This window comes from Alligator sinensis, unplaced genomic scaffold, assembly GCF_000455745.1.
Source record: "Alligator sinensis unplaced genomic scaffold, ASM45574v1 scaffold156_1, whole genome shotgun sequence".
In the NCBI taxonomy this organism is placed as follows: Eukaryota; Metazoa; Chordata; order Crocodylia; family Alligatoridae; genus Alligator; species Alligator sinensis.
The window spans coordinates 4,659,961-4,684,521 of record NW_005841844.1 but is presented as its reverse complement, the minus strand read 5'-3'; the positions used below and the strand labels follow the sequence as shown (position 1 = coordinate 4,684,521).

The following is a 24,561-nucleotide window of genomic DNA, read 5'->3' as shown; positions in this document are numbered from 1 at the left end:
TTCCCTTTCTATTTCTGAGTCTTTCTAAAGGGAGTAGCTGTCATAAACAGAACATTTCAGGATGAAACGATGTATCAGGAAGCTCCAAAGGCATTTTTAGTTCAGAATTTTCTGTTATTTTTCAAGAGGTTTAAAGCTTAGGTGGGTTGCAAGTTAGGAACATATTTCTAAGGATTCTGCCACCTTCCTCATTCAGGCTTAGTTCTCACTTACTTCCGTGGGACTTATTTATAGTCAGGTGCATGGTTATAAGGGTCTTTCCTGAACTGCTGCTGTGTGAGAGTACATTTCTTAGGGCCCTGCCTGATGACTACTGAAGGAAATTCATTTGGGCTGTGCTGAAGTGTACAGCACTCTCAAGATAGGAAAATAAAGTTCAACTTCAGCACAGTAAAACTGAGGCCCAAATACTCTGCCCAGTGCCTTGTGCAAATAACCCCTTCATACCCATTCCAGGCAGAGGAGTCACTCTGCAGGACTCATGGCAGCCTGGCCACAAGGCTGCTCTGCAGCCCCGTCCTTGTTCTTTGAAGGACAGAAGTTCCATGTGAGTGGAATTTATATACCTGCCTCCACATATCCTGGAGTGGTAGAAGACCTTGTAGAGTTAGGAACTAGGAAGGAGGAAAAGAATTATAAGAGAGAGAGAGACGAGACTTGTTCACCAGGCTACCTGGATTCCTCCATGACTCCACACTCCATTCATTTTACTACTTTAATTTTAGTAATTCTCCTGACAGATGAGGATGATGATGGTATTTTGCTCAACTGAAAGATATTTAAGCTTACTTGAGCCAACATCCTCTTGTATCTACATTGAAATCAGTACAGCTCCACCAGGGACAAATTTGGACCTATGATGTTAACATGCTCCAACTTGACAAGAAAAATATTCATATAGTTATGTAATATGGACCTCATCTTGAACCATGGATATCAATGAGAGCTTTGCCATACATTTGAATGAGAACAGGATCAGGCTTTAAATGAGTGGCAATCACTGAAATCGAGATAACATTTATAAATTATGTTATTAGAAACCCCTAAAAGATGAATAGGGATTATTTTTCCCTGAGTAAATTATTTTAGAGATGGGTTACATGATGTAGAGAACCTTCTGTATAAATGATTTATATTCTATGGTTCCACTCTATCAGGGCTTTATAAAAGATGCTATAAAATAATCTATTAAGTACTGTAAAATAATTTATGTCTTGCCATTACAATTTGTCCTAGCACATGTAAGAATTATTTACTTGGAGGGAAGCAGTTTCTGTTCATTATCCATGAATTATCTTAAAGTACTTGTAAATGTCACTTTTTCATATTACCAAATGATTTAACTCTTCCTCTTCCAGGGCAAATTTATTCTAATGCACTTTGTTTGCTTCAAATTAGCCCTGAACCTGCCCTGAAGCCACACCATCTCTTCCTACACTTCTTTGCTCCTCCTCAGACTCTGCCGGCAAGACATAAGCACATAAATTACCTATAATAATAATAATAATAATAATAGCAACAACGACAACAGCAGCCCTGCTCCCCTACACATACATTCTCTTCTTTTTTAATTCCTGTCTCAACTACAGGCATGTTCTTGTTTTACATAAGAAGGTGACATTGTAGTGCAAGCAGAACCTCCCTCATTGATAAGTTATAAATGGCAAAATTCTCAAATACTCTTGGCTACAAGATCATGGCTGAAATCCAGAACTTTTTTTTGCAAATGCAGGAGATTGCTTGCTATCCCTCTAAATATGAATTTGGCCAGTTCATTAGTGCTTGGTTTAGAGGTAGACTTAAAATTCAGGCATGTTATTGTTTAAGAAGTCCACATTTACTGGTGATTCATTTTTTTATCTTGTTTACTATTTTGAAAGATCTTTAAAAATATCCAGATCTAGGAAAATGCCAAGAGATTAGGATGAACATATAAGGTACATCCAGATGAGTACAGATGTGTTCTATGTGGTGTTGCAGACGTTCCCTGCATTACTGCTTTGCAGTGCAGAGGGTATTTTTGACCCCGGGAGATCCTAAAAGTGGTTTTAGGTCAAGATTGTTTTGTTTTATTTTATAACATAACACAACAGCTGAAGACAGGTTCTTGAGTCCAAATAAAAGACATCGGCCAGGGTTTTTAAAATTCAGTACCTAAATCAATAGCCAGAGGAGCATTGAGAAGTCCCAGTGACTCCAGGGGCATCCTATGTGTCAACAGCTCTTTGCGCCTCAAGCTGTCCACCTGTCCAAAAATGTGTTGCTCACAGCCATATGTGGATAGTTAAAGTTTTTATATCCCTTCATAGTGCTTTGGACTATGAAGCAAGGTTTTCAAAAGTGCCTGTAGGGATATGTTCCCATGTTGCATTGACTCTGGTGGTTTAATGGGAGATGTATATGCAAGTCCCTAAGGAACTTCTGAAAATCCACACGAGAGCAATACGAAGGCTAAGTATTATTTCTGTTTGCTGTATTTGGATTCTTACAAAGGACTATTTTAATGAAACTCCATATTTCATTAGAACAGACTTGAAATTCCATTATTGCTGTGTTTTCATGTGGGAGATGGTCAGTTAGCTGCCTAACTCCCATTGAGAGGTTCCCAACTGTGGTTTGTTCCTTAAAAAATCTCCCCTCAAAAACTGGAAGCTGGGTATGAGTATTAAATAAATAAATAACTTCAAATGAAATTGTCTGTCTTTCAAATGACATTTCTTCTCCCACAGTTCTTGAACTGAAAGCAGGAGAGAACAGGACTGGATCCTGCAACTGCTTTCATCTGAAAAATGGCTATTTGGCAGATCATTTTACAACTCATTAAAATGAATTGTCTTTCTCTTTTGCAGCCCGATGGCACCAGCAAAGAGTGTGTTTTCATTGAAAAAGTTCTAGAAAACAACTACACAGCACTGATGTCTGCAAAATATTCGGGCTGGTACGTTGGATTCACCAAAAAGGGAAGGCCACGGAAAGGGCCCAAAACCCGGGAAAACCAGCAAGATGTACATTTTATGAAAAGGTACCCAAAGGGTCAAGTGGACATACAGAAACCTTTCAAGTACACGACAGTGACCAAGAGGACTAAGAGAATACGACCCACCAACCCCAGTTAAAAAATAGACAAAAACAGTGTCACAATAATAAACCACAAAAAACTGCACCAGAGGAATATTTTTACATTAAAAATAAGGAAGAAGCTCTATTTTTGTACATTGTGTTTAAAAAAAAAAAAAAAAGTAAAAAAAAAAAAAAAAAAAAAAAGACTGATGGCAAACGCTGGGGAAAGCTGTTAGGATTTTATTGTGACTTTAAAAACAAAATGAACTGCTCTATTTAAATTGACTTCTTGTTGTTGATGACACTTAGGTGCTTATTTCTCTTTTGGAATGGACTTTTCAAGCAGATCCCCAGAGGAAAAAATAATAATTATTAAAAAATAAATAAATAGGGTAAAACCAAAGAAAACCAAAGTTCTTTCCCAAAGTTACTGAAACCTTGACCCAGAAATCGCCAGTTTTGCAGTAATCTATTTATTGTCTGCTGCAAGCTGTTCCAAGACAAGATGGTGTGCGCCGCAGTGATTGAGTTTCCGTGGAGTTCTCAACGCATCGATCTTCTGTAACCTTTTTGACGACATAAGGTTTCACGGCTCTGTGATCCTGCATTATGCTCAGTTCTGGAGAATGCTGCTAAATACATTCAAGTGACTAAAAATGACCTAGTACACCAATGATAAGGGAATATTTTAAAACCAGCTATATTATATATATATTATATATATATAAGCTATTTATTTCACCTCTCTGTATATTGCAGTTCCATGAACCAAGTATTACTGCCTCAACAATTAAAAAATTATTTAAAACACATGTACATATTGCTGCTGTTCAGAATTTTTCCCCCACTGCCTCAGTCGATCAGTTATTGCTGTGGACTTTCATCTTTTTGTCATGGTGTCTGGGCACTTACTTCTTACTGAAAACTTAATTTTCAGTCTTCCCCTGGGTCCAACAATCCCCACTCCCCTGAAAGTAGAGTAGATTTGTCAGTGGTCTGGGAACCAGGAATTCCTGGATTTTCTTCTACTACTGAAGTTTTGTCTGGAACAAATGTTAAAGGAATGCTGCTTGCTCAGGTTGCTAACACAGCCAACAATGCTTTGTAAAACTCTAGCCATGTGTATGATAATCCTCACCTAGACTTTAACTTGACCAACCTAACATGCAAATGTACAACTTTCTTTTTCTTGGTTAGAGTTTTAGAAAGGATTCTTTGTGCTTACTACCTGGTATAATTTAACAAAACATTTTAAAATCCTAGTCTAGATAAGGATTTGGTCTCTGATAAGTCACTTACCCTTTCTGTGACTGAGTTTCCCCTCTGTAAAATGGGAATAACAATGATCATTTACCTAACTGGGGTTTCATAAAGATGAGTAAGTTAATGGAACCTGTTAAACCTTGTGTATATGCTAAGTATTAATGGAAACAATTATCTATGTAATACTGTATATTGACCTGTTTACCTACCATCAGGGTGGATGGAGAACGAAAAAGAAAAAGAAAGGTTCAAGCAAAATAATGGTTGACTTGAAACTTTGACTGAAATTGTAACCAATTTTGAATGGACCTTTTTTGAGAATTAGGAGATTTCACCGGTTGTTTTCACTGTGCTGTTTAAATGCATCTCTGCACTTCCTGTTCCAGTCACGATCTGGAAATGCTGAGATGCGTTCAGAAAGCTTATTCTTGCTAATCAAGAGAACAGCTTTCAAAAATATCTTGAGAAATCTTATTCTTGCGAGAATTCCAGACATGCTTTACATATCAGAGCAGTGTGGAATGTGTTCAGGTAATCATGCAAACTTTGGGTTGCTTTCTGAACAGTATATCAGACCTTTCAAGTCCAAAGAAAATTAAGCAATGCTAAGCAATCTTACTTCTCTTTGCCTGCAGAAAAAACTGACAGCATCACAGGCGAAACTTTCCCTGAAAGCTGAGCATTTACAACAACTTGAAAAACAATTAATCAGCTGAAGACCACAACCAAGACCAGAACTCCATTGTGGTAGGGTAGCGTATGAGCAATAAGCAAGAAACATAACTCCTGTATCTCAAGAACTCACCATCTAAGTAAGCAAGGTGGAAAAAGAGTAGGAGGGGATGCAGAGTGGTGATTTGACTTGTCAAGGGCACCGTGGTACACCAGTGGCTGAGCCAGGAATAGAACGCAGGGCTTCTGCTGCCCATTTGAATGCCCCTTCTACTGGCCTGGACTGCCTCCTCTGTTCTGCTCTGTTTTAGGAATCCCTGGGCTTATTAGCCAACCATTTGCCTATGTGTGAGGGGAGAGCCTCATTAAAAGAAAAGAAATAAGTTGGGATTGCCACTGATGGGAATTGAAGGTATGGGCTTCTGTACCACTGCCAGTCTTGCCCATTGATGCTTTCAGTGTGTGCAACTGCCTGTAGGGGCATGGGGGAACCCTTAGATACCTCCTTTCATACACTGTTCTAGCAGCAGCAGTGACAGGACTTTTTCTGGGAAATGCAAAGCTTTGAAATGTAAATGAAAACTCATGCAATATTGCCAACCCCAAGTGTTCAAAAACATATTGACTTGCACAATCTTGAGATTGTATAAATAATATATTTTAGATTTTTGTTGGTGCTGAAGCCATTTGAGCTTACAGTTCCAGTCTTCAAATCATGAGCACAATTTTTTTTTCATTTAACATGAAGTTGGTAGTCTTGTGCTTATCGCAGGACTCCCAATGCTGGAGCTTTAAGAACATTATCAGAAATCACAGGCTCATGGCAGCTGGTAGCACTGGACATCTGGCAGTAAGACCAAGGAGAGAAGTGTAACAGCCTTTTCTAGTCAGAGGCAGATTTAGAGGGGGTGCAGTAGCATGATCATACCCCCCTTTCTGACAATGCAGCAAGAGCAGCAGCCAGGGACTTATTTTAATCCCCAGAGAAGGCAAGAATTCCTTCCCTCCTTTGCCCTCTATGGTCAGAGCACATCCCTTCCCTTGCCTGCCGCTGTCATGATCCTTGCCATCTTGAGGGTGAGGGGAGCTCCTATCCCATTCCAGCCAGGCTGCATAGGAACGGGGCTCAGTCTGGAACAGTGGCAGCAATGGTGGCAGGTGGATGGGTTCCCCTGACTTGCCTGGTAGCTCTGGGCGTTCCTTGCCGGCACAAGGAAAGGGAACTCACCTGCCAACCTGCTGCCACTGTCCCAGGATGAGCCCAGCGCCTGTGCAGTCTAGCTGGAGTGGCTCTGGAGCTTCTCTTGCGCCTGGGACAGTGGAGACAGTGGCGACAGTGGCAGTGACAGGTGGGGGAGGGGAGAAAAGGGAGTGCCTCTGAGCAGGGAGAAGGGGAAAAATTCTTACTTACTTTGGGGATTTAAAAAGTCCCTGACAGCCTCTTCCACAGTACAATGTGTCTGTCCTGGTGAAGGGAGAAAGAATGAGGGCAGTGGTAGGATGAGGGGAATGCAGGCATCCCTGCAGTGCCAGTCACTGCTGCTGCACTCGGCTTTGTAAAATCCTGGATCCACTAATATAGGGCTATGAAGAGTGAAGCTAATATGGAAGCCAAGTATATATAGACACAGAACTGGAGCCAAGTCAGGGAGCTGTTAGGACTCCATTGGCCTGCCACCCACCCATGTTGAGGGGGTGGGCAGGGGGGAGTGGATTCCTTTCTGACACCAATAGTAGCATGTACCTGTGGATTAGTGGAAGTGATGGTGAGGATCCTTTTGGATTTGTCTGCAGTTGTAAATTGTGGGGCCCTGTGTTCTGGGGAAGTTCAGCAGCGTGGTGGTGGTGGTGGTGGACAGTGGAAGCAATTTGCAGAGACTGATTTCTTCAAGGGCATGGGAATGATCCTCAGAGTCTTTTCCTTGATGCTTGGCCATGTCATCCTCATTGCAGTTTCACTGGCAGAAGGCTGGGGCAAAAATGGGGGAGTTGACTTCCTTTGTTCTCAAGAAGAAAGATGAGGATGGGAGAAGATAAGGGCTGGTTTTCTGCCAGAGGAGAGACCCAGAGGCTGGGAGGAGCTTCACCCTGTTTTTGAGCCTAATGATGAGGTCTGGAGGAAGCCTTTGTACAAGGGGAAGAGGAGTTGTAGCCCACAGCACCAACCTCAGCCACTTCAGCTAATGGGGTGAGTGCTTAATATTATAGAAGTAGTAGGCTGTTATTTTCTTGTGTGCTCCAGCCATTAGTGGGAGAGCTGATACATACTTTGCCATTGGTTTTAGCTTTGCCAGGTTAGGCTTGCTAGCTGGAAGTGAATCAGGACTCCTGGGGCATGTCTACACATGCATTAGTGTGCCTTTTCCAAGGTGCATTAAGTTTAGTACCTCCAATGTGAGGTACTAAATGTGCATTAGGCTGCCCTAATTCACAATAGTGTATTTGCACAGTTTTTAAGTGATCCTTAATGAGCAGTAGACTATTTTACTGTGCATTAGTGTAAAGTCAGTTTTTTATGTGATGCTTGAATGCACAGTAAAATAGTCTACAGTGCATTAAAGTGTATGTGTAGATGCACCCCTGGGTTATGTTTCTGGCTGGAGGATGATAGTGTGGTCTAGCAGTTAGGACAGGAAACTGAGTTAAGATTCCTGGGAGCTATGTGTTAATCATGGTTGTGCTCATCAATATGTATGTTTGAAAGGTGATTAGGCAGAAGCACTTTTGCTTTTCAGACACTGGAGCCATACACCTAAAATAATCCTATGGAGAATCAGTGTGGCTAAGTGGATGGACATTCGGGCTGCTCTCTTGAAGTCATCAGCTCTATTCCTAGCTCTGCCAAAGTGACCTTGGATGGGCTCTCAAATCCATGGTAACCTTCTTTGTAGAAAGGAAGGAATAATAGTCACCAGTTTATTACATTAGAATCATGAGGTTTTGATCAATAAAAATGTTCATGAAGGGCACAAGATTAGTAACATCATCCAATGAAAAAAAGGAGACACAATTCAGTGTCTTGGTTTCCAGTACAGAGTATGTCCCTGTAGGGCAAAAACTGGTCATTCTCTTGGCAGGGGAAAAGACATCCAGAAAATTGGCAGTGGTGGGTACTGAGGGCTGCTGAATATTTTTTAAAATCTGACCAGTGGACAACAGCTCCACTTAATTAGCTTGGCATACTTGTTCTGAGGAGCAATTCTGCAGGAGACACCTGTGTCACTGCACGTCAGGTTGCTCTGTATGGTCTATGACAAACAATTTCCTTCTGGGTTAGTTTACAAACAGTTTTCAAAAACTGGATTAAAATGTTCTCTTTTCCTGTTGGTCTGAAGATTATAGACTGGGCAAAAGTTTGTAATTTATATATCTTCCCTTCAAGAATTCTTCAGCCTCCTTGCTTGCGAGCTGAGGTTTATATGGACTGTTAATTTTAGGCTTACTTTGTAAATGAAAGCTGTTAATTAGTATTTACTATGGTGACAGTAAACTCAAGAGCAAAGACTAATAGTGGTCATTTGCCTGAAATAATTAATGGCAGTCATACGCATGGAGTTTGGTTGGGAACATTTTAAACATACACATTAACTAATTAATAGCATATCAGTGCTTTCTCAAACGATATTGCTGTATCAGTAGCAACATTGCCCTATCCAAAAATGGACAAGGAAATTCAGTGAGGAATGTAGTGGTGTTGTGTGTTATGTGAGAGGCAAAGGTATTTTGTGGGGTTATTTCTTCTACTGGATCTATTGCATGATTGGGAGACATTTTAGACAAGCTTTCAAATACAAAGTACTCTGCTTCAGGTCTGACCATTGTGTGATACACCATTGTGCATTGTGTCCATTTTGTCATGAACCTAGCAAGTAACTCATGATGCTATAGTATTTCCTGCCTCAGGCAGGGGGGTTGTACTAGATGACTTACAGAATATATAAGTCCTTGTCAGGGTATACACTCTGAGCTGTGGATAACAGCTCCACTTAATTAGCTGTTCATCTCTAAACTCTGGTTAAGAACTTTGCGGCTGGTCTAAGCCAAGCCCACAAATCCCAACAGCCCAAAGCTCTTTGAGGAGTTTGGATCTTTAGTACAGATTTAAACTCTGTAGTTTTGACATTATTTCTTGCATTTTGAAGACTGTAAGAGAGTAAGACATGTAGGTCAGCAAATTTCCCACTCCTTGGCTGCTATCTAGGTTGGTGAAATCAAAGTCTCAGATGCTGCCTTAAACTATTATATAGTTGACACTAATGTTGTGCCTGTTACCAGAGGAATCAGTTTGATATCATCATCGGTACGGATACTGTTATTGGCAAAGGTAAGTGAGGTGAGCCATCCATAACAATATTATCACATCCTGCTTTATGCCCCTCTCCTGTCTATTGTAGGATGCATGGTCTGGCTTACCTGAAACCTTTCATAGGCAAAGACACTGTCAGCAGGTGGTGATCAACCTGCCAGGTATGTTTACATTTCCAAAGCTGAGGTTTTCAATTACATGGACAAAAGCTTGTGCAGTTTCCTGTTCAACAACAGAGTATTTGTGCTTGACTGTGGCACTGTTTATGCAAATGCAGCTGTCATCTCAGACTTATCCTATGGATCCCTGTGGTTGCTGCACCTGGGCCACAGTCAGCTTATTTGCTTACACTGTAAACAGTCAGCTTTTAACAACCCTTTCCGTTGAGAGCAGAAGATATCCTTCTCCTTAGAGGACTTAAATTTCAAATGGGCCTCACCATGGATTACTTGTTGCTTTTCTTTGATCAGCATTGGTCAAACAATGTTGCATCACACAATGGCCTTTCTGGATGTGTCAATTTTTTTTGTTGGTTTAAAATGGTGGGAACATCTATTCTAAGAACATGGCTGCAATTTTCTGGCAAGAACATGTGGGTCATTTTTGGCCAAAGTGTTAAGGTCCTCATCAGTCAATGTATTGTGTGCAGTCTGGTGAAATCAGCCCAAAGCTACCTCAGGCATACAGGGGAGTTGTCTATAAACACTGAGGAACACTGAAGTTTGTTCAGGACGGTGGGAGTAATGTTTCTTTCAGTGAAGCTATGGGTAGTTTTTTTCCACTGGTTTTAATGGATAGCTAATCAGAATATAACACAATGATTTTATGTGGCTTCTGGAGCCAGGACTACAGCATCTTTTAGTCTTCCCATGCCATTAAGACTGGTTCCAAAACATAACATTAGAGTAGCTACTTCTACACACATATGCTCTACTGTGACCCTCCATCTTTTCCAGCCCAGAACAGAATTTCCCACCTATTTCCCTTGAATACTGTTCCAATTTAGTAATATGGGAAGGACCACAGTATCCTGTTGGTGACCTCCAGGTGACTTATTACCCTCTCAATGACTCCAGACTAATGTTCCATGATGCATGTTTTCTGTGACTACCACAGGGATGTCAAACCTGCAGGCCAAATGAGTGGCACAGGACCGGTTCATGAGCCTAATGAATGCCATGGGGCTGGCCCCACATGCTGGATTGGGCACACAGATCCTCTCTTTCCCCTATGTGCTGGATTCAGTGTCCCGGGCACCTGCTGTGTCCCATTTGCAGGGCCCACTCTGGCCAGTCTGGGACATGAATTACATGTGGCGACTGTTCCAGCCAATCCTGGGTCCTCAATTGGCTGGAGTGTGCACCAGGTGTGGTGCAGTCCCAGAGTGGGTGCTAGATCTGGCATGCAGGGGACCTTCACATGCTGGATCCAACACCTGTTCCAGCCAATCTGGAATGTGTTGCATGTGGTGCAGCTCTGGGACCCATATGTGGCATACTCCAGACTTGCTGAAGTGGGTGCCATGGGCACATGTGACATGTGGGTCTTCTCAGGACCAAGGTCCAGCACCAGGGGCCAAATGATGTGGCTCTACAGACAGGATCCAGCCTGCAGGCTGCATTTTGACACCCCTGGGCTACCATGGAAAGTCAGGTATATATGTATATTTTCCTGAATTATTTTCCAGGCACTAAAAATGTACACATAAGATGCACAGCAGCTGTTTAAATGCCTATGTCTCATATCAGCCTTATTAATCAAATGCCCAAGGGATATTTATAAACCGTTAATTATTTTTTAATATTCAAATTATTGGTTTGGTTACTGGTGATTGGAGGATCCCTTACAGAAGTGCAGCTCCCAGCTGTAATTTGGAATGATTTTTGCCAAGTGTTCTGAGTTGCAACTTTACTCTGGACCAAAGAGAAGTTCACTGTTGGTTCCAGGGGGGAGGGGAACCTAGCTGCAGGCTGGGAACCAGCGCCAGGTTCCCACAGCAATGGCCAGGGCTCTCTGCCAGTGCTCCCTGTTTTCAGAATGGGAGTGGGAAAAGGCAGTGGAGAGAGATCATTTTTGGGGCTCCCCAGCTGATGCTGAAGGGTGGGGTGGGTGAATTGGAGCCTCCCCACCTCACCCTCCACTCCCTTTCCCCCCTCCCATTCTGAAAACAGTGACAGGCTGGGAGCTGCACAGACACAAGTTACAAAAGACACCACATTTTGAAACATCTTTATCTGATACCTCATGCAATGAGGGGTCAGATTTTCACTCAATTGGCCATTTTTGAAGCAGTCTGCAGCCATGCACTTGTCACAGCTATAAATTGCTTTCTGTGGCCAGATCAAGTGAAAATTGTCACTTCTGTCTGCGCCCATAATCTCTGCAGACCATGCTGCTTCAAATAATATGGAGGGAAGACACTAAGTAATGGGAAATAATAGTTATTGTTACTAATGGTAACATAGCGCATGGGGGTGGTAGTGGTGATGGTGGAGAATACTGCCCTACAATAGATCAAACTGTATGTTGCTGAAAGGAGAGGAACTCCTGAAATGTATGCAACAAACTGTAAATTGCAAATCTTATTTAATTAAAGCACAATACTCCATTTATTTTCTCTTGAAATAGGAAGTGGAATGTTTCTTTATAAATTATGTGTATATGCTTCAATCCATACAAAGAAGTGCAACTTCTAGTAAGTGGAGAGCAGCTCATCCTTTGCCTGCTTGGTCCTCGCCTTTCCTGGTATGATTGCCATATAGGGTTCTGATGAGTGCAAATAACAGCACATTGCACATTCCGTGCAAGTTCTGTAAAGTGACTATTTGTCTATGAGGAGCTGAAAGGAGATCCAGGCATTGATTTCAAATGGCCATCAGATGACAATGATTTATTGCATTTCCCAGGTTGAGATGTACTGTGGCTGGTGACTTCAAGGTGAAAAAAACTGAACACATGCATACATACAGAAACATACATCCCTCCTTCTATTAGTTTTTACACAGTAAGAGAACCTGGAAGTTTAGCAGTGAAAAATTGTCCTTCTATGATTTGGGATGTCATTTTTATAGAATACAAAAATAAAATGATCTTTCCTATTGCTAGAGGAACTGCATTATTTGAGTCATATAGAGAGCCATTGTTTGTTGGAGTCAGGCAGAAGGAATTGGAATTGGAACTTCTTATGAAGTAAAGTAAAAATGACTTCTGCTGAGCTGCATTTGCTTGCTATGTTATCTAGGATAGACTCAGCTAATCATGGACACCTAGAGATTTTAACTGTCTGAATTAAAAAAAAATGCTTTCTCCTCACAGTTGCTCACTCTTCACACATTTAGTTCTCGTGGTGTATTCGTTTTGCTAATTTTCTGGGCACTCACCATAGCGTCTTTCAAGGTGGACAAAACTTGACTTTCTAATACAAATTTTCTTCCTCCTTCATAAGCCATCTTTATTTTACCAAATGCCTGCTTTTTTTAAAGCAAGGGGTACTCATAACACTGCATAAAGTCAAAGGCAGCTTCAGGTGCTCAGCACTATAACCAGACATCAAATCAATTTGGTGGCTGAACTGAAAAACCAGGGGTGGGGATCAGTTTGGTCTGATCTAAAACCAGACATCAAATCAATTTGGTGGCTGAACTGAAAAACCGGGGGTGGGGATCAGTTTGCTTTGATCTAAAACAAATATTTTTCTCTGGCATTTTAGTTAAATGAAACAAAAATATTTTGGGGCAAATAAAATTATTTACTTCAGTCTGAAACAAAACCTTTTTAAAATCAAGGTCAATCTGAAAACTACCAATATTGTTTAAAAATGAGAATTCATAGATTCATAGATGTTAGGGTTGGAAGGGACCTCAACAGATCGAGTCCGACCCCCTGCATAGGCAGGAAAGTGTGCTGGGTTCAGATGACCCCAGCCAGATGCCTATCTAACCTCCTCTTGAAGACCCCCAGGGTAGGGGAGAGCACCACCTCCGTTGGGAGCCCGTTCCAGACTTTGGCCACTCTAACTGTGAAGAAGTTCTTCCTAATGTCCAGTCTAAATCTGCTCTCTGCTAGCTTATGGCCATTATTTCTTGTAACTCCCAGGGGCGCCTTGGTGAGTAGAGCCTCACCAATTCCCTTGTGCGCCCCCATGATTAACTTATAGGCAGCCACAAGGTCACCTCTCAACCTTCTCTTGTGGAGGCTGAAGAGGTCCAGGTGCCCTAGTCTCTCATAGGGCTTGGTCTGCAAGCCCTTAACCATACGAGTGGCCCTTCTCTGGACCCTCTCCAGGTTATCCACACCCCCCTTAAAGTGTGGCACCCAAAACTGGATGCAGTATTCCAACTGTGGTCTGACCAGCGCCCGATAGAGGGGAAGTATCACCTCCTTGGTTCTGTTTGTCATGCATCTGCTGATTCATGATAAAGTGCAGTTGGCTTTGACTTTATCAAGTCAAAAGTTTCACTTAGGAAAGGCTGCAGTGAAATGCACTGTCCCTTTCAAAATACAACTTTTGAAAATACGTGTGTTTGCCAGTGCTGGGAGCTCCTCCAGGAACCCAATCTAAGTAAGCTGGGGAGAAGGGAGGGGTGGGCAGGATCATGGAGGCTAGCAAGTTTATGGGGTGGAGGGGGGGGGCGGGGGCTTTGGGGGGAAAGGGGGGGGGGGGTGGGGCAGGCCTGCTGGGGGGAGTCTGCAGGGGGGATTTGTCTGTTCAAGGTGGAGGTGTTGGGGGCCTAAAAATAGCCCTGTTAGGGTTGGGGGTAGAAAAGCCCCATGGTTGGAGAAAATAACCCCATGGTTGGAGGAAGTGGCTGGGCTTTCCCAGCCTGAAGCTGCACTCCAAATATGTGCAGACTTTTAGTAGTTTGGGCTAGTCTGTTTCCAATGAATAGGGACCTACCAAATTCATGGCAGAAGTGGGGTGCATGGCAGCTTCTTTAATCTTTCATGTTCCCCCGTGTTCCCCTCCTTCCCACCATTGGTTGACAGAGGGGCCCCACTACTCCCTCCTAATCAGCAGAGAAGCAAAAGCCACGGTTTTAAATGTGGCACCGTTTTTGCCTCCCTGCCAGTCAGGAACAAAGCACCAGGGCCACTGGGATCCATTAGCCAATCAGCGGTGGAAGGCAAACATGGCATCATATTTAAAACTGCAGTTTTTGCCTCCCCACCAATCAGAAGTGAGCTGCAAGTGCAGCCCCTTCACCAATGAGTGGTAGAGGGACACGGGGGAGGGGGGGAGGGACCTGCCAGATTAAAGGAGCCGCAGCACACCCCACTTCTGCCATGAATTTGGTAGGTCCCTACCAATGAACTTTGTTCATCTCCTCAGGTGAACTGAATTAGATCAGGATGGCCATTTTTTCCCTGATCTAACCTCCCTGAACATATGTATAGATTGGTACTTAGATCAACCTAACCGTAATGATGTCTGAATGTACTCTGAAAATTAGACCACTGGGCTTGTAAAAGTTCCATGCTGGAGCACTACTGAAATTGCAAAGCCCAACTCTAGTCAGTGTTACACAAGGCCCATATGATATCTTCTTGCTTTTACTCTCTTATTCCTATAAACTCTCTGATCCTATCCCATTCTTTCCTAAGGCTGTCAGAATTTCATGACAGATATCAAGGATAAGATTTCTTCAGCAATATCAGCTACATGAAAGCAGTTAGAACTTCCTTTCTCTTCTCTTGTGATATTTTAAGTTCTTTGGTGAATACAAGTGGGTAGCATCAGGTCTTAAGTACAGGATATGTCTCTGTTAGGGTGAAAAATGGAAGTAGAGAAACTCTGTGCTTAGAAATAAGCAGCCAGTCTGTTTTCATTTACAGAGGGCATGTCTAAACATGTGCTTTAATGCTCATTAACCTATTTTAATGAACATTAATGCATCACTTAAAAACAGTGCACTTTTGCTAATGTACATTAAACAGGCTAATGTACATTAATTGTCACTCAAAAACGGTGCTCTTTTGTTAATTTGCATCAAGGTAGGGCTAATACACATTTTCTTAGAACCTTACAATGGAGAGCATTTTTACATGTGCTCCAGGAGTGTGTCTGGGGGGGTTGCTTCAATTAGAGTGGCCAGAGTGTCTCATATATCAGTGTCCCCATGCTGCAAAATGAACTTTAGTTAAAGCATCCCCACCACCATTTTGCAGTGTGGGGCTGCTGATACACAAGACACAGGGGCTGTCTGGAGCTCGGTAATTACTACGCTCCAGAAGACTTGATTAACAGTCCATTGGAGCAGCCTCCTGGTTCAGGTATAGGCACCCAGAGGTGCTAGATTTAATGCACCTTAACTAAAGTGCATTAATGTATGTGTAGATGTGCCCAGAGAGTGATAAATATTAATCCACTGAGGTGTACTGGTATTGTTCTTTGTCAGTTTTGAGATAAGTGTTGCTTTAGTCTTAATGGCAGTAGAGTTTAAGACACTGAGGGCTTGTCTACACATTCATTAATGTGCTTTTGGTAATGCGCATTAAATATAGTACTTCTGGACATTTATACTTCTGCTTTGGGAGTGGGGGAGGTCACTTTAATTAGAGTGGCTCCGAGAACCACTCTAATTAAAGCGCCCATAGCATCTTGTGTATCGGTGTCCCTGCACTTCAAAATGGCGGCAGGGGAACTTTACCTAAAGCTCACTGAATGAGCTTTAGATAAAGCACCCCAGCTGCCATTTTGAAGTGCGTGGACACTAATACATGAGACGCAGAAGGCTACTGGATTGCTGTAATTGCCACTCTCCAGCAGACTTGATTAATTGAGTCTGCTCTGATGCACTGGAATTCCAGTACATCGGAGTAGCCTCCCTGCTTGTGTATAGGCACCATTCCTTGTGAGGCACTAGAAAAAGGTGCATTAGCCTATTTTAATGTGCATTAGCAAAAGAGCACTTCTTTGTTCTCTTAAAATTGGCTAATGTGCATTAAAGCAGATGTGGAAACATGCCCTGATTCCCTAACTGTGGTCTGTAAGGCCCTGGTGAATGATCTGTGGATGGTACTGTGTTCCCACCCATTTCAATTAAAAGTATGATCACAAGAAATCTGGGGAGCAGACAGTGGGTTTTTTTGGTCCCAAAAGTTTGGAAACCCCAGGTCTAAGGTATGTATTTAACAGTTAAATGTAGACTAGAACCAAGCCAGGAAGTTTGAATCATGACTGACACTTCTGTAATATTTGGACATGTTTTTTCCCAAACTGGGGAGTTGTATTTCTAGTTGCCATGTTACAAAAATCTTTGTCAAAAGAAATAGTAGCTTTGTTTTTAAAACAACATCCAAAGAATCCCTCGAGTGATGCATCCCATCATTTTCCAGCTATTAATGTAAATTCCTTGCTGAAATAGTGCAGGTGTTATTTCTAATTGCTTATAGCCCATTTTGAAGCAGATTATCATTAAAGAGGCAGAAAAAAGCCGGGATTGTTGGAATCTTGCAGATAAAATCTGGAACAACCTGAACCTTCATCCCACACTAGAATTAAATAGTTTTTTCTTTCCCTGGAATTAAATACCTTTTGTTTATTTGTGCAGTCCTTGGGGCTATCTGTGACCAACTGGGGAAATGTCATTCTACATCAGAGAAAGCTGTTCTTGAAGTTTTTTCTAACCCGAGCAAAATAAAGAAGCCCTAGAAGTCTTGATGTAGGGTGGGCTATTGCCCACAACACACAAATTATTTGCACATTTATTGTTGGGAAGCAGGACATGTTGTTTTAATCATATGAACTCATTTGCATGAATCAGAATGTAAAAATCTTGGCTGGGATTTTCAAAGGAGCCTCAGGAAAATAGGTACCTATCAAATAAATAGTGCAAACCCTTACGCTGTTTTGCAATGCAATTTTCCAGCAAGAGAAGGCTCCGTAGAGCTTAAATGCTGTTTACAACAAAGACAGGTTTTTGGGCTATTATCTTTGCCAAAAAGCTTTCAAAAGGATAAAACTATGCTTTTATTAATAGGATTCAAACTCATCTTAAAGGAATAACATACCTGTTGTTTTCACAGGCCCACATCTTTGAAATACTGGCACATGCAAGCAGATAAAAATACGTCTTAGGTTTCTTTTTTTTATTGATTCCTGTAGCCATGACATTTATGAAGCTGACATTGCCAAGAGCTAATGGTCCTGACTCAGTCTGCAGAGCAGGTTCAGTGGCAAAAGGGGCACACTCCATAGACCAGGCTTTTCAGGAGAAGAGCAACTCCAAGACCACAGCAAAGAGGACAGGTTGGTCTCCAGGCACCCCCTGCTGGCTTGTAAGGAGCAAAAGCAGCTCTGAACGTGCAGGAACAGCCTCCTCTTTCCTCCTCTGATAAAAGGTAACAGGTAAGAGGCTGAGTCTGTTGAAGAATAAGAGGCAGAGCGAGACAAAAGGGTTTAGCTTTTTGAAGCAGTCTAAGGGATTTAGAGTCACCCATATCCCATGAAAACCAATTGCTGAATCATTTACACTGCTTTGAAAATCTTGGCAAAAGCAAAGCCAAAATGGCCACAGGAGCCTTGCGCAGAGAGTGCTGGAGAATTTTGTTACCATAGATTCATCCACCCCTGGTCTCAGCGATCCTTGGTTTTCCTGGTGTGTCTCCTCATGCCATAGGGAAAAAAGTCAAATTGGTGATGATCCTTTGGTGGCTGTGAGAAACAAATGAGATGGGGGTACGCATCCTGCCAGTTAGTGGCAATCCCTCTGGCTGGCTGGGTTTGCATCTCTTGGGAAAGGTAAAAGGCCATTTCATTTGGGATCAGACCTTTTGGAGACAGAAGAAAGCAATTTGTGGCTGTGCTGTCTGCCTGATCAAAAGTGTTACCGGACTCTGCCACACAATGTGCAATCTTCAAACCAGCTCCCAATTAGCCTCCTTGCTAATACCATGTTTCATTCCTGGGAGACTGCCCTTTGAGAGCTGTTATGACTTTGTGATTGTGCACATACCTTTATGTGCTTTCATTCTTAATCCCCTTTTTGCAGAAGCCAAAAGGTCTCCCAGCCAAAAAGGAAATCAAAACCTTTTGTTGGCTGGTTCATAAGAATTAAGGGTGGGATGAAGGTTGTAGCTGGATCTTAATTAACCATTGTAAATAACAAGAGCAGCAGTGCCTGCAACCATATACCACCTTGGGATGAGATCTTGTCAGACCACATAAAGCTAGGTGAATGGCTAGAATAATGGCAGATGAAATTCAATGTTGGTAAATGCAAGGCAATGCATACCGGAAGGAATAATTTGACCTAGCCATGCACACTTCTAAATTAACTGTAATCATTTAGGAAAAAGACCTAGGGTCATTGTAGAGAGTTCAGTGAAAACCTCTGCAACATCAGAAAAGTAAACAAGTTAGCGGGATGTACAAAGAATGGGATATAAAATAATAGTGAAAATATTACCATGCTATTATAGAAAGCAGCAGGACATCCTCCCTATATACTGTGTTGCACTCTAGACAATTGATTTAAAAAACGATATAGTAGAAATAGCAGGAGTTCAGACACTGACAATGAAAATGATTACAGGCCTCAAAAGAATGCTGTATGGAGAGCTATTGAAAAGACTAGGCCTGCTTAGTTTAGGAAAAGTAATGAATGGTTTAGAGAGAGAAAATTGGACTCTTCTATTTACCTGCTCTGATAATATGCAGTCAAGGGGAAATTTAGTGAAACTGAAAGGCAGCAATTTAAAAAAAAACAACTAATAATAGGGAATAGTCCTTGACATAATGATAACTAATCTGTGGAACTCGTTGCCACAAGAATTTAGCAGGACACAAAATGGGACTAGGTATTTATAGAACCAAGATTTCATCTCTCCTTTCTTTGGGTCCTGGCAACGTAATTATTCCAATATGTCACATATCTTTAGTTCTTCAGGATTAACTCATAACAAGATCACTAAAAGGATTAGCAAGAAAGGCCATACTAAGGAAAGAACAATAGAGAGAGGATGGTGGGGTGAATTTGGCAGTAGCTCTTTTGCCACAGAGTTTACACTAGTAGGGCTTAAAGGCGGAAGGATTTCTGGCTCTGTGGAGGTCCGTGGTATTTTGCTGTTGACTTTCTTGTGTCAGTTTATGCATTTGCCATGTGAATAAACTGATTTTTCCTTGCTCTGGATTTCAGATTTTATTTAGTGAGTGGCCCTGCATTACGTTCTTAAGAGTAAAACACATGTAACACTGGACTGATAAAAGCATTGGACAGGGTCCTGCTGGAAAAAAAATCCTACTCTTGTAAGTGGGGGACAGAGTGTCTGACTTAGAAGATCTTTGTCATCCTTAATTTATAGAACTCTGTCCTCTCCAGAGTACAAGAGTGTAAAAGCAGCAAACCATAACGATCAGCCTAAATAGCCATGGTCCCTCAGTGCTCAGTGCTTTCCTTTTTCCAGGCTTCAGAGAAGTGATGCTGATATGCACATATAACTCATATACCCAATGTAATATCTCTGTTCAGAAAGGATGTCTTAAAATTTTAAATTTTTCCTATATCAGTTTCCACACAAGAGTTTTCTAGTCTCCCTGGACACATCTACATGTACCTATTAATGTGCAGCAATAATCTCCGCAGCTTATTGCTCTAGAATTTATTGCTGCTGGGGGAGAGTCTGAATGTGTTCCTGGGATTGCAGGATGCTGAGCCAGGGTGGTGCAGAATCGGCTGGCAGGGGGTCAGGGGAGTTCAGGGGGTCAGCCTGCCAGCCTGGGGCTGCTCCCCCTGGCTCTGTGCTGTGGTGGGGCTGGCTGGGGCACAAGGGTGATTTAGTGCAGGGATAGCTGGCAGGTGAATGGCCAGCATAATAGCTACACATGTAATGCTACAGAGTTTTCTACCTCAGCCCAATAGGGGTGCATGTGTAGATGCTGAGATGTTTACTCTGCAGCTAATTAGTCAACTGTGCCATAAACATTTCATGTAAATGCGCCCACTCAGTAGCAATTTATTCCGGAAAGAGCGCTCCCTTCCCGTTACAGTTACACTTTGCCTTATGGCCAGCATCAACAATTCACAACAATTCACACACCTACAAAAAGCCATATGTGCACTACAGAAACAGGCGGTACACCTCGCCCGGGAACTGCAGGCTTTCCCATTGGAAACTGTAAAGGAGAACAGAGGTCAGGAATGCTGGGAAATGTAGTCCAAATATATATAGGCAGCAATCGCCTATCAACTGGGCAGCAACAAACACCCACTCACCTGATACTCTTATGATAGGTAGTTATTAAGCTGCTATATTAATGAAAAATTCAATGGTGGAATGGAAAGGGAAAAGGAAAGGAACAAATAGGAGGGAAAGATTCACTCGTACAGTTTGACTTTTGGGACTGGGATGGGGCTTCTTGCGATCATGTACTGATGGAGAGAGCGACCAGTCCAAACGAGCATAGGTGGGTGTGAGTGATAAGGATTTGGGGGTGACCGTGACCATAACCAGGGGAGACCAGACAGTCGGGACTGCCTAATGAGAGTCCGGGGACTGGGGAGCCTGGGTGGCTCACATGTCCCTACTACTGTAATGTATTAGGAAAGACATTCTAGGGGGTAAATTGGTATTTGACTCCCTCTACTGACATCTGCAGGAAATGACACGCAGGGGCTTAACTTGCACGAAACCGCTGTTTGTGCAAACACGAATGCCATGTCATGAAACAGAACTGCACCGCACCAAAAAAAAAAGCCGCATTTAAATTCTGTGGTGGTCTACATTAAATCCCGTGTTGTGTACAGCTGCTCTTACATTTTCTATTAGTACCTTTTATAACAGAAGCTTCCAGAACACTTTAAACACAACCTGCATACAAATCCAGTGTCCTTACTATGGAAAAGCAGCCAGCTCAGGAACATGGCACTAGTTTAAACACTACATGGTAGCACTGCACAGTAGCTTAGAGATAGATATTCACAATTTGTGTTTCCACTGTCCCAGTGCATTCATGTGTTTCTAAGTTCTTTACTAGCATGAGTTTATTCAGCTTCACAACACCCATGCCAAATAAGTAAGTATAAATAACAGCATTTTGTGAGTGGGTTCTTGAGGTTCTCTTGCTTTTTTGACCTCTAACCTTCATTTTTTTTAAGGAACACGAAGCGTACGGAACCAGATCCAATCAGTTCCTTGCCTAACAGTTCCTAGAGGGCCCAGTGCTTGCTCATTTTGCAAACTGCAGCCAGTATTCCCAATTATTTCAAAAGAAGGCCCATGCATGGGAAAGGGCTTTTGTTAAGTCACTCCAAATTGGTACTATGTAATTCTTTAGTTCTCATCCTTAATACCTTCTGGAGTGCTTGGGTTGGGGATTGTGAGGCCTCGAAGACTCTCAGATGAAATTATGAAGGGCTTTCATCTATGATCTGGTGAGCAGGAGCAAATGCTTCCAAAGTGGCTACTTGTGTGAGACTACACAAGTGGAAAATAAGAATAAGTAAAACTAAATCAGGGAAATGTCTAATACGGAAATACCCCAAAGCCAAAACACAACAGAGGATAGAAAACTCCCAAAGTTACCTCACTTCTGTAGGCAGCTGTCAGTCCTGCTCTACAGTGGGTAGAGAACATTGGATGTGACAGTGAATGGCCAGTGATGGTAGCCCAGTGAGAATCTGTGTTGCAGAGGCATGTTTGCAAAAGTAGGCTAGCTTGCTAAATACAGTGAAATCTTCCCTTTCACTTTTGGCAATGAAAATCTTTATGCCACTGTTACCAAAGCCTTTGAAATCAATTGGCTATTTGCTTCAGAAGGAAGCAGGTCAAATCTAAACAAAAGGCTTCAAGATCTAACTCTTTCAATGTGACCTTTCAATAAAATACTTTTTTAAAATTTTGTTTTACTCCTTTACAGGTTGCCTTGAAAGTGGGTCACATATTTTAGTGGGATGGTACCATTGCCTAACTATTCACCAACCTCCCATTTTTAATTTATAGGTGGTTTCAAGTTCTGTGTAGCCATGCATTATGACGTGGCCAGGAATAGGACTTTGGGACTGGGTGCATACCTTTACGGTATGTGCTTCATTAAACACCTTTCCACCAAAGCCAAGAGGTCTGCAAACCAGAACGGAAATTAAATCTTTTTTGGCTGCTTCACAACCAGACAAAAAGGGCTGTGCTGTCCTCTGATACACCGAAAAAAACCCCTTAGAGAACACTTGGCAACAAGTGGAGGGAGTGTCAGCTAAGCCCAAAGCACCTGGCACCATCTCAGTGTGAGTGATGATTGTTTATAAAGATATTACCTAGTTGGGTAAACAATTAACTGCTTGCTCTGGTAGCAGTTCATAGACATCCCCGGGAACACCATTGATAGGAAAACCAGAAATAGTTCAGAGAAGCACCCAGAATGTAATGCTTAGCTGTAGGTATTTGGTTTGCAAGTCTCATGAAAATGTGTTCCAGCTGAGGTGTAAAATCATAACCCTGACTGAGCATGGTCATTAAATAACCAATGGGGGTCATATTCCAAGCATTCCAACCAAAGTGATAATTTGAGTAATTTTTATTACCTACTATTACCTACTATTTTATTTTATTGCCCCTTTTTATTTCTTACTTTATATTCCTTCTGCAATGTATCCTCAAAAGGCCATGTAGCATTTCTTGTCATGTTCCTACCCTGAGTGATTGCATTTTATTGGCAGGTGAACTGATTCCTATGTATGAGTCCTGTCCTATCATCAGATCATAAAATGGGCAAACTGTTGCATGCACATGAAGCTCTCATGAATGTCCATTCACATGGAGTTGATTAGAGAATTCAGACCACAGTGTGGAAAGTACTTTGGGAAACTTCTAGAGTCCAAGTTGCTGGGTTACATTCAAACTTAGTTTTACATTACCCAAGTCAAGGGAATTCCAGCAGGCATAAATTGGGTCCATTACTTTTGACTATCTTGAAAATCAAAGTTAGTTCTTTCATCTTAAAGCTTTTATCCAATAGTAACAGTAATAGTAAAAAAACTGAAAATAGTAAAAACCTCTTTTTTCAAATATTTGCAGCAAAGTTTGCCTTGGAGCACTTGTTGATCATATTGCATTGTAGAACAAGTTAACACCACCATGAGCTTTGGGTGAATGACTTTTCTGGATGAACAAATCATACAAGCAAGCAGAACTGCTGATTTTTCAATTGTGGTCACATCATTATGCTTAGTGTTAGACCTTCCTAGAAATTTCCTGAGTCACAAGAAACATTTTAAGTAGAAGCAGTTCCACATTTCTGGTGGGAATATTTCCCAGTAATAAATAATGTTTTTGCTTAGGAATGTTTCCAAACATGAAAAGGATTCCTGAGTGAACCTGAAATTTCCTGGGTTCACCAGGAACTTCCCTTTAAGGCAGGCAGGGATGCATATGGAATGATCACTGCAGGACCTGTGGAGATAGCTTACTTATGGCGGCAGCTGGTAGGATGAGAGCAAGAATGAGTGACTGACTCTCCTTTCCTGCCTCCCTTAGGCCCTTTAGCTACTTGCACCATTAAGCAAGCAAGGAATGCATGAACAAGAGCCTGTTCCACATCAGAGAGAGGGAAGATCTGATCCAGTGAGCTCTCTGGGCAGAGACTTCCTGAAGAAGAAATGAGTGCACTGTGCCTAGAGGCTTGCAGGAACATGCCTGGGGCATGCACGTTTCTGCTAGTGAAAACATTACTTCATATAGTAAAAATACAGGTTGAGAATCTTGATGTCTTGTCTTAAAAATTTCCCCAGGGCACACCTGAAATAATAGCCCTGAACCTGTAAGATATGAAACAGCTGTTGTTTCTGACTTCAGTGGAAACGAGTGTTCACAGCACCTCCCAGGATGGCTCCTAAGGATGCTGCAGCTTTAAAAGATGATCTATTCCCTAAGTGCTGAACTTTACCCACTCCTTCATAGGTTCAGACGCCACTCCCAACATGGATTGAATGCAACGTGAGCCCCCCCTGTGCAGCACAGAATGGGGCTCCATAATGGCTCCCTGGGCATTGTTATGCATGAGAGTTTGTAGGACTGGGCTGGGAGGGCAGGGGAAGGATGGCTCAGGACCTGACTCTTAAACTAATCCCTTAGTCAATCAGCTAGTATCCCCCTGTGTACAGCAGAAGGCTTGGGCTGCAGAGGCAACTTTATCCACCCGGCATGAGTAGTAGCAGCGAAGCAGGATTTCTCCTCCCCTTCCCTTGAGTCTCAGAGAAGGATTGTGGTCTAACTGAGAGTGGATGAGGGGCATTGTGTTACCCTGCCTTTACCACTGAGACTTAATA

General features: G+C 42.2%; 1 protein-coding gene across 1 annotated transcript in view; it reads left to right on the top strand.

The window, feature by feature from the left end:
• Positions 1-3,238, top strand: part of FGF18 (fibroblast growth factor 18) — a 112,931-nt gene extending 109,693 nt beyond the window's left edge. The window contains exon 6 of the mRNA XM_025206172.1: positions 2,850-3,238. Within this exon, the coding sequence (XP_025061957.1) occupies positions 2,850-3,116 (267 nt within the window). The 3' untranslated portion in view covers positions 3,117-3,238. The remainder of the gene's footprint in view (positions 1-2,849) is intronic.
• Positions 3,239-24,561: the final 21,323 nt, after the last annotated feature.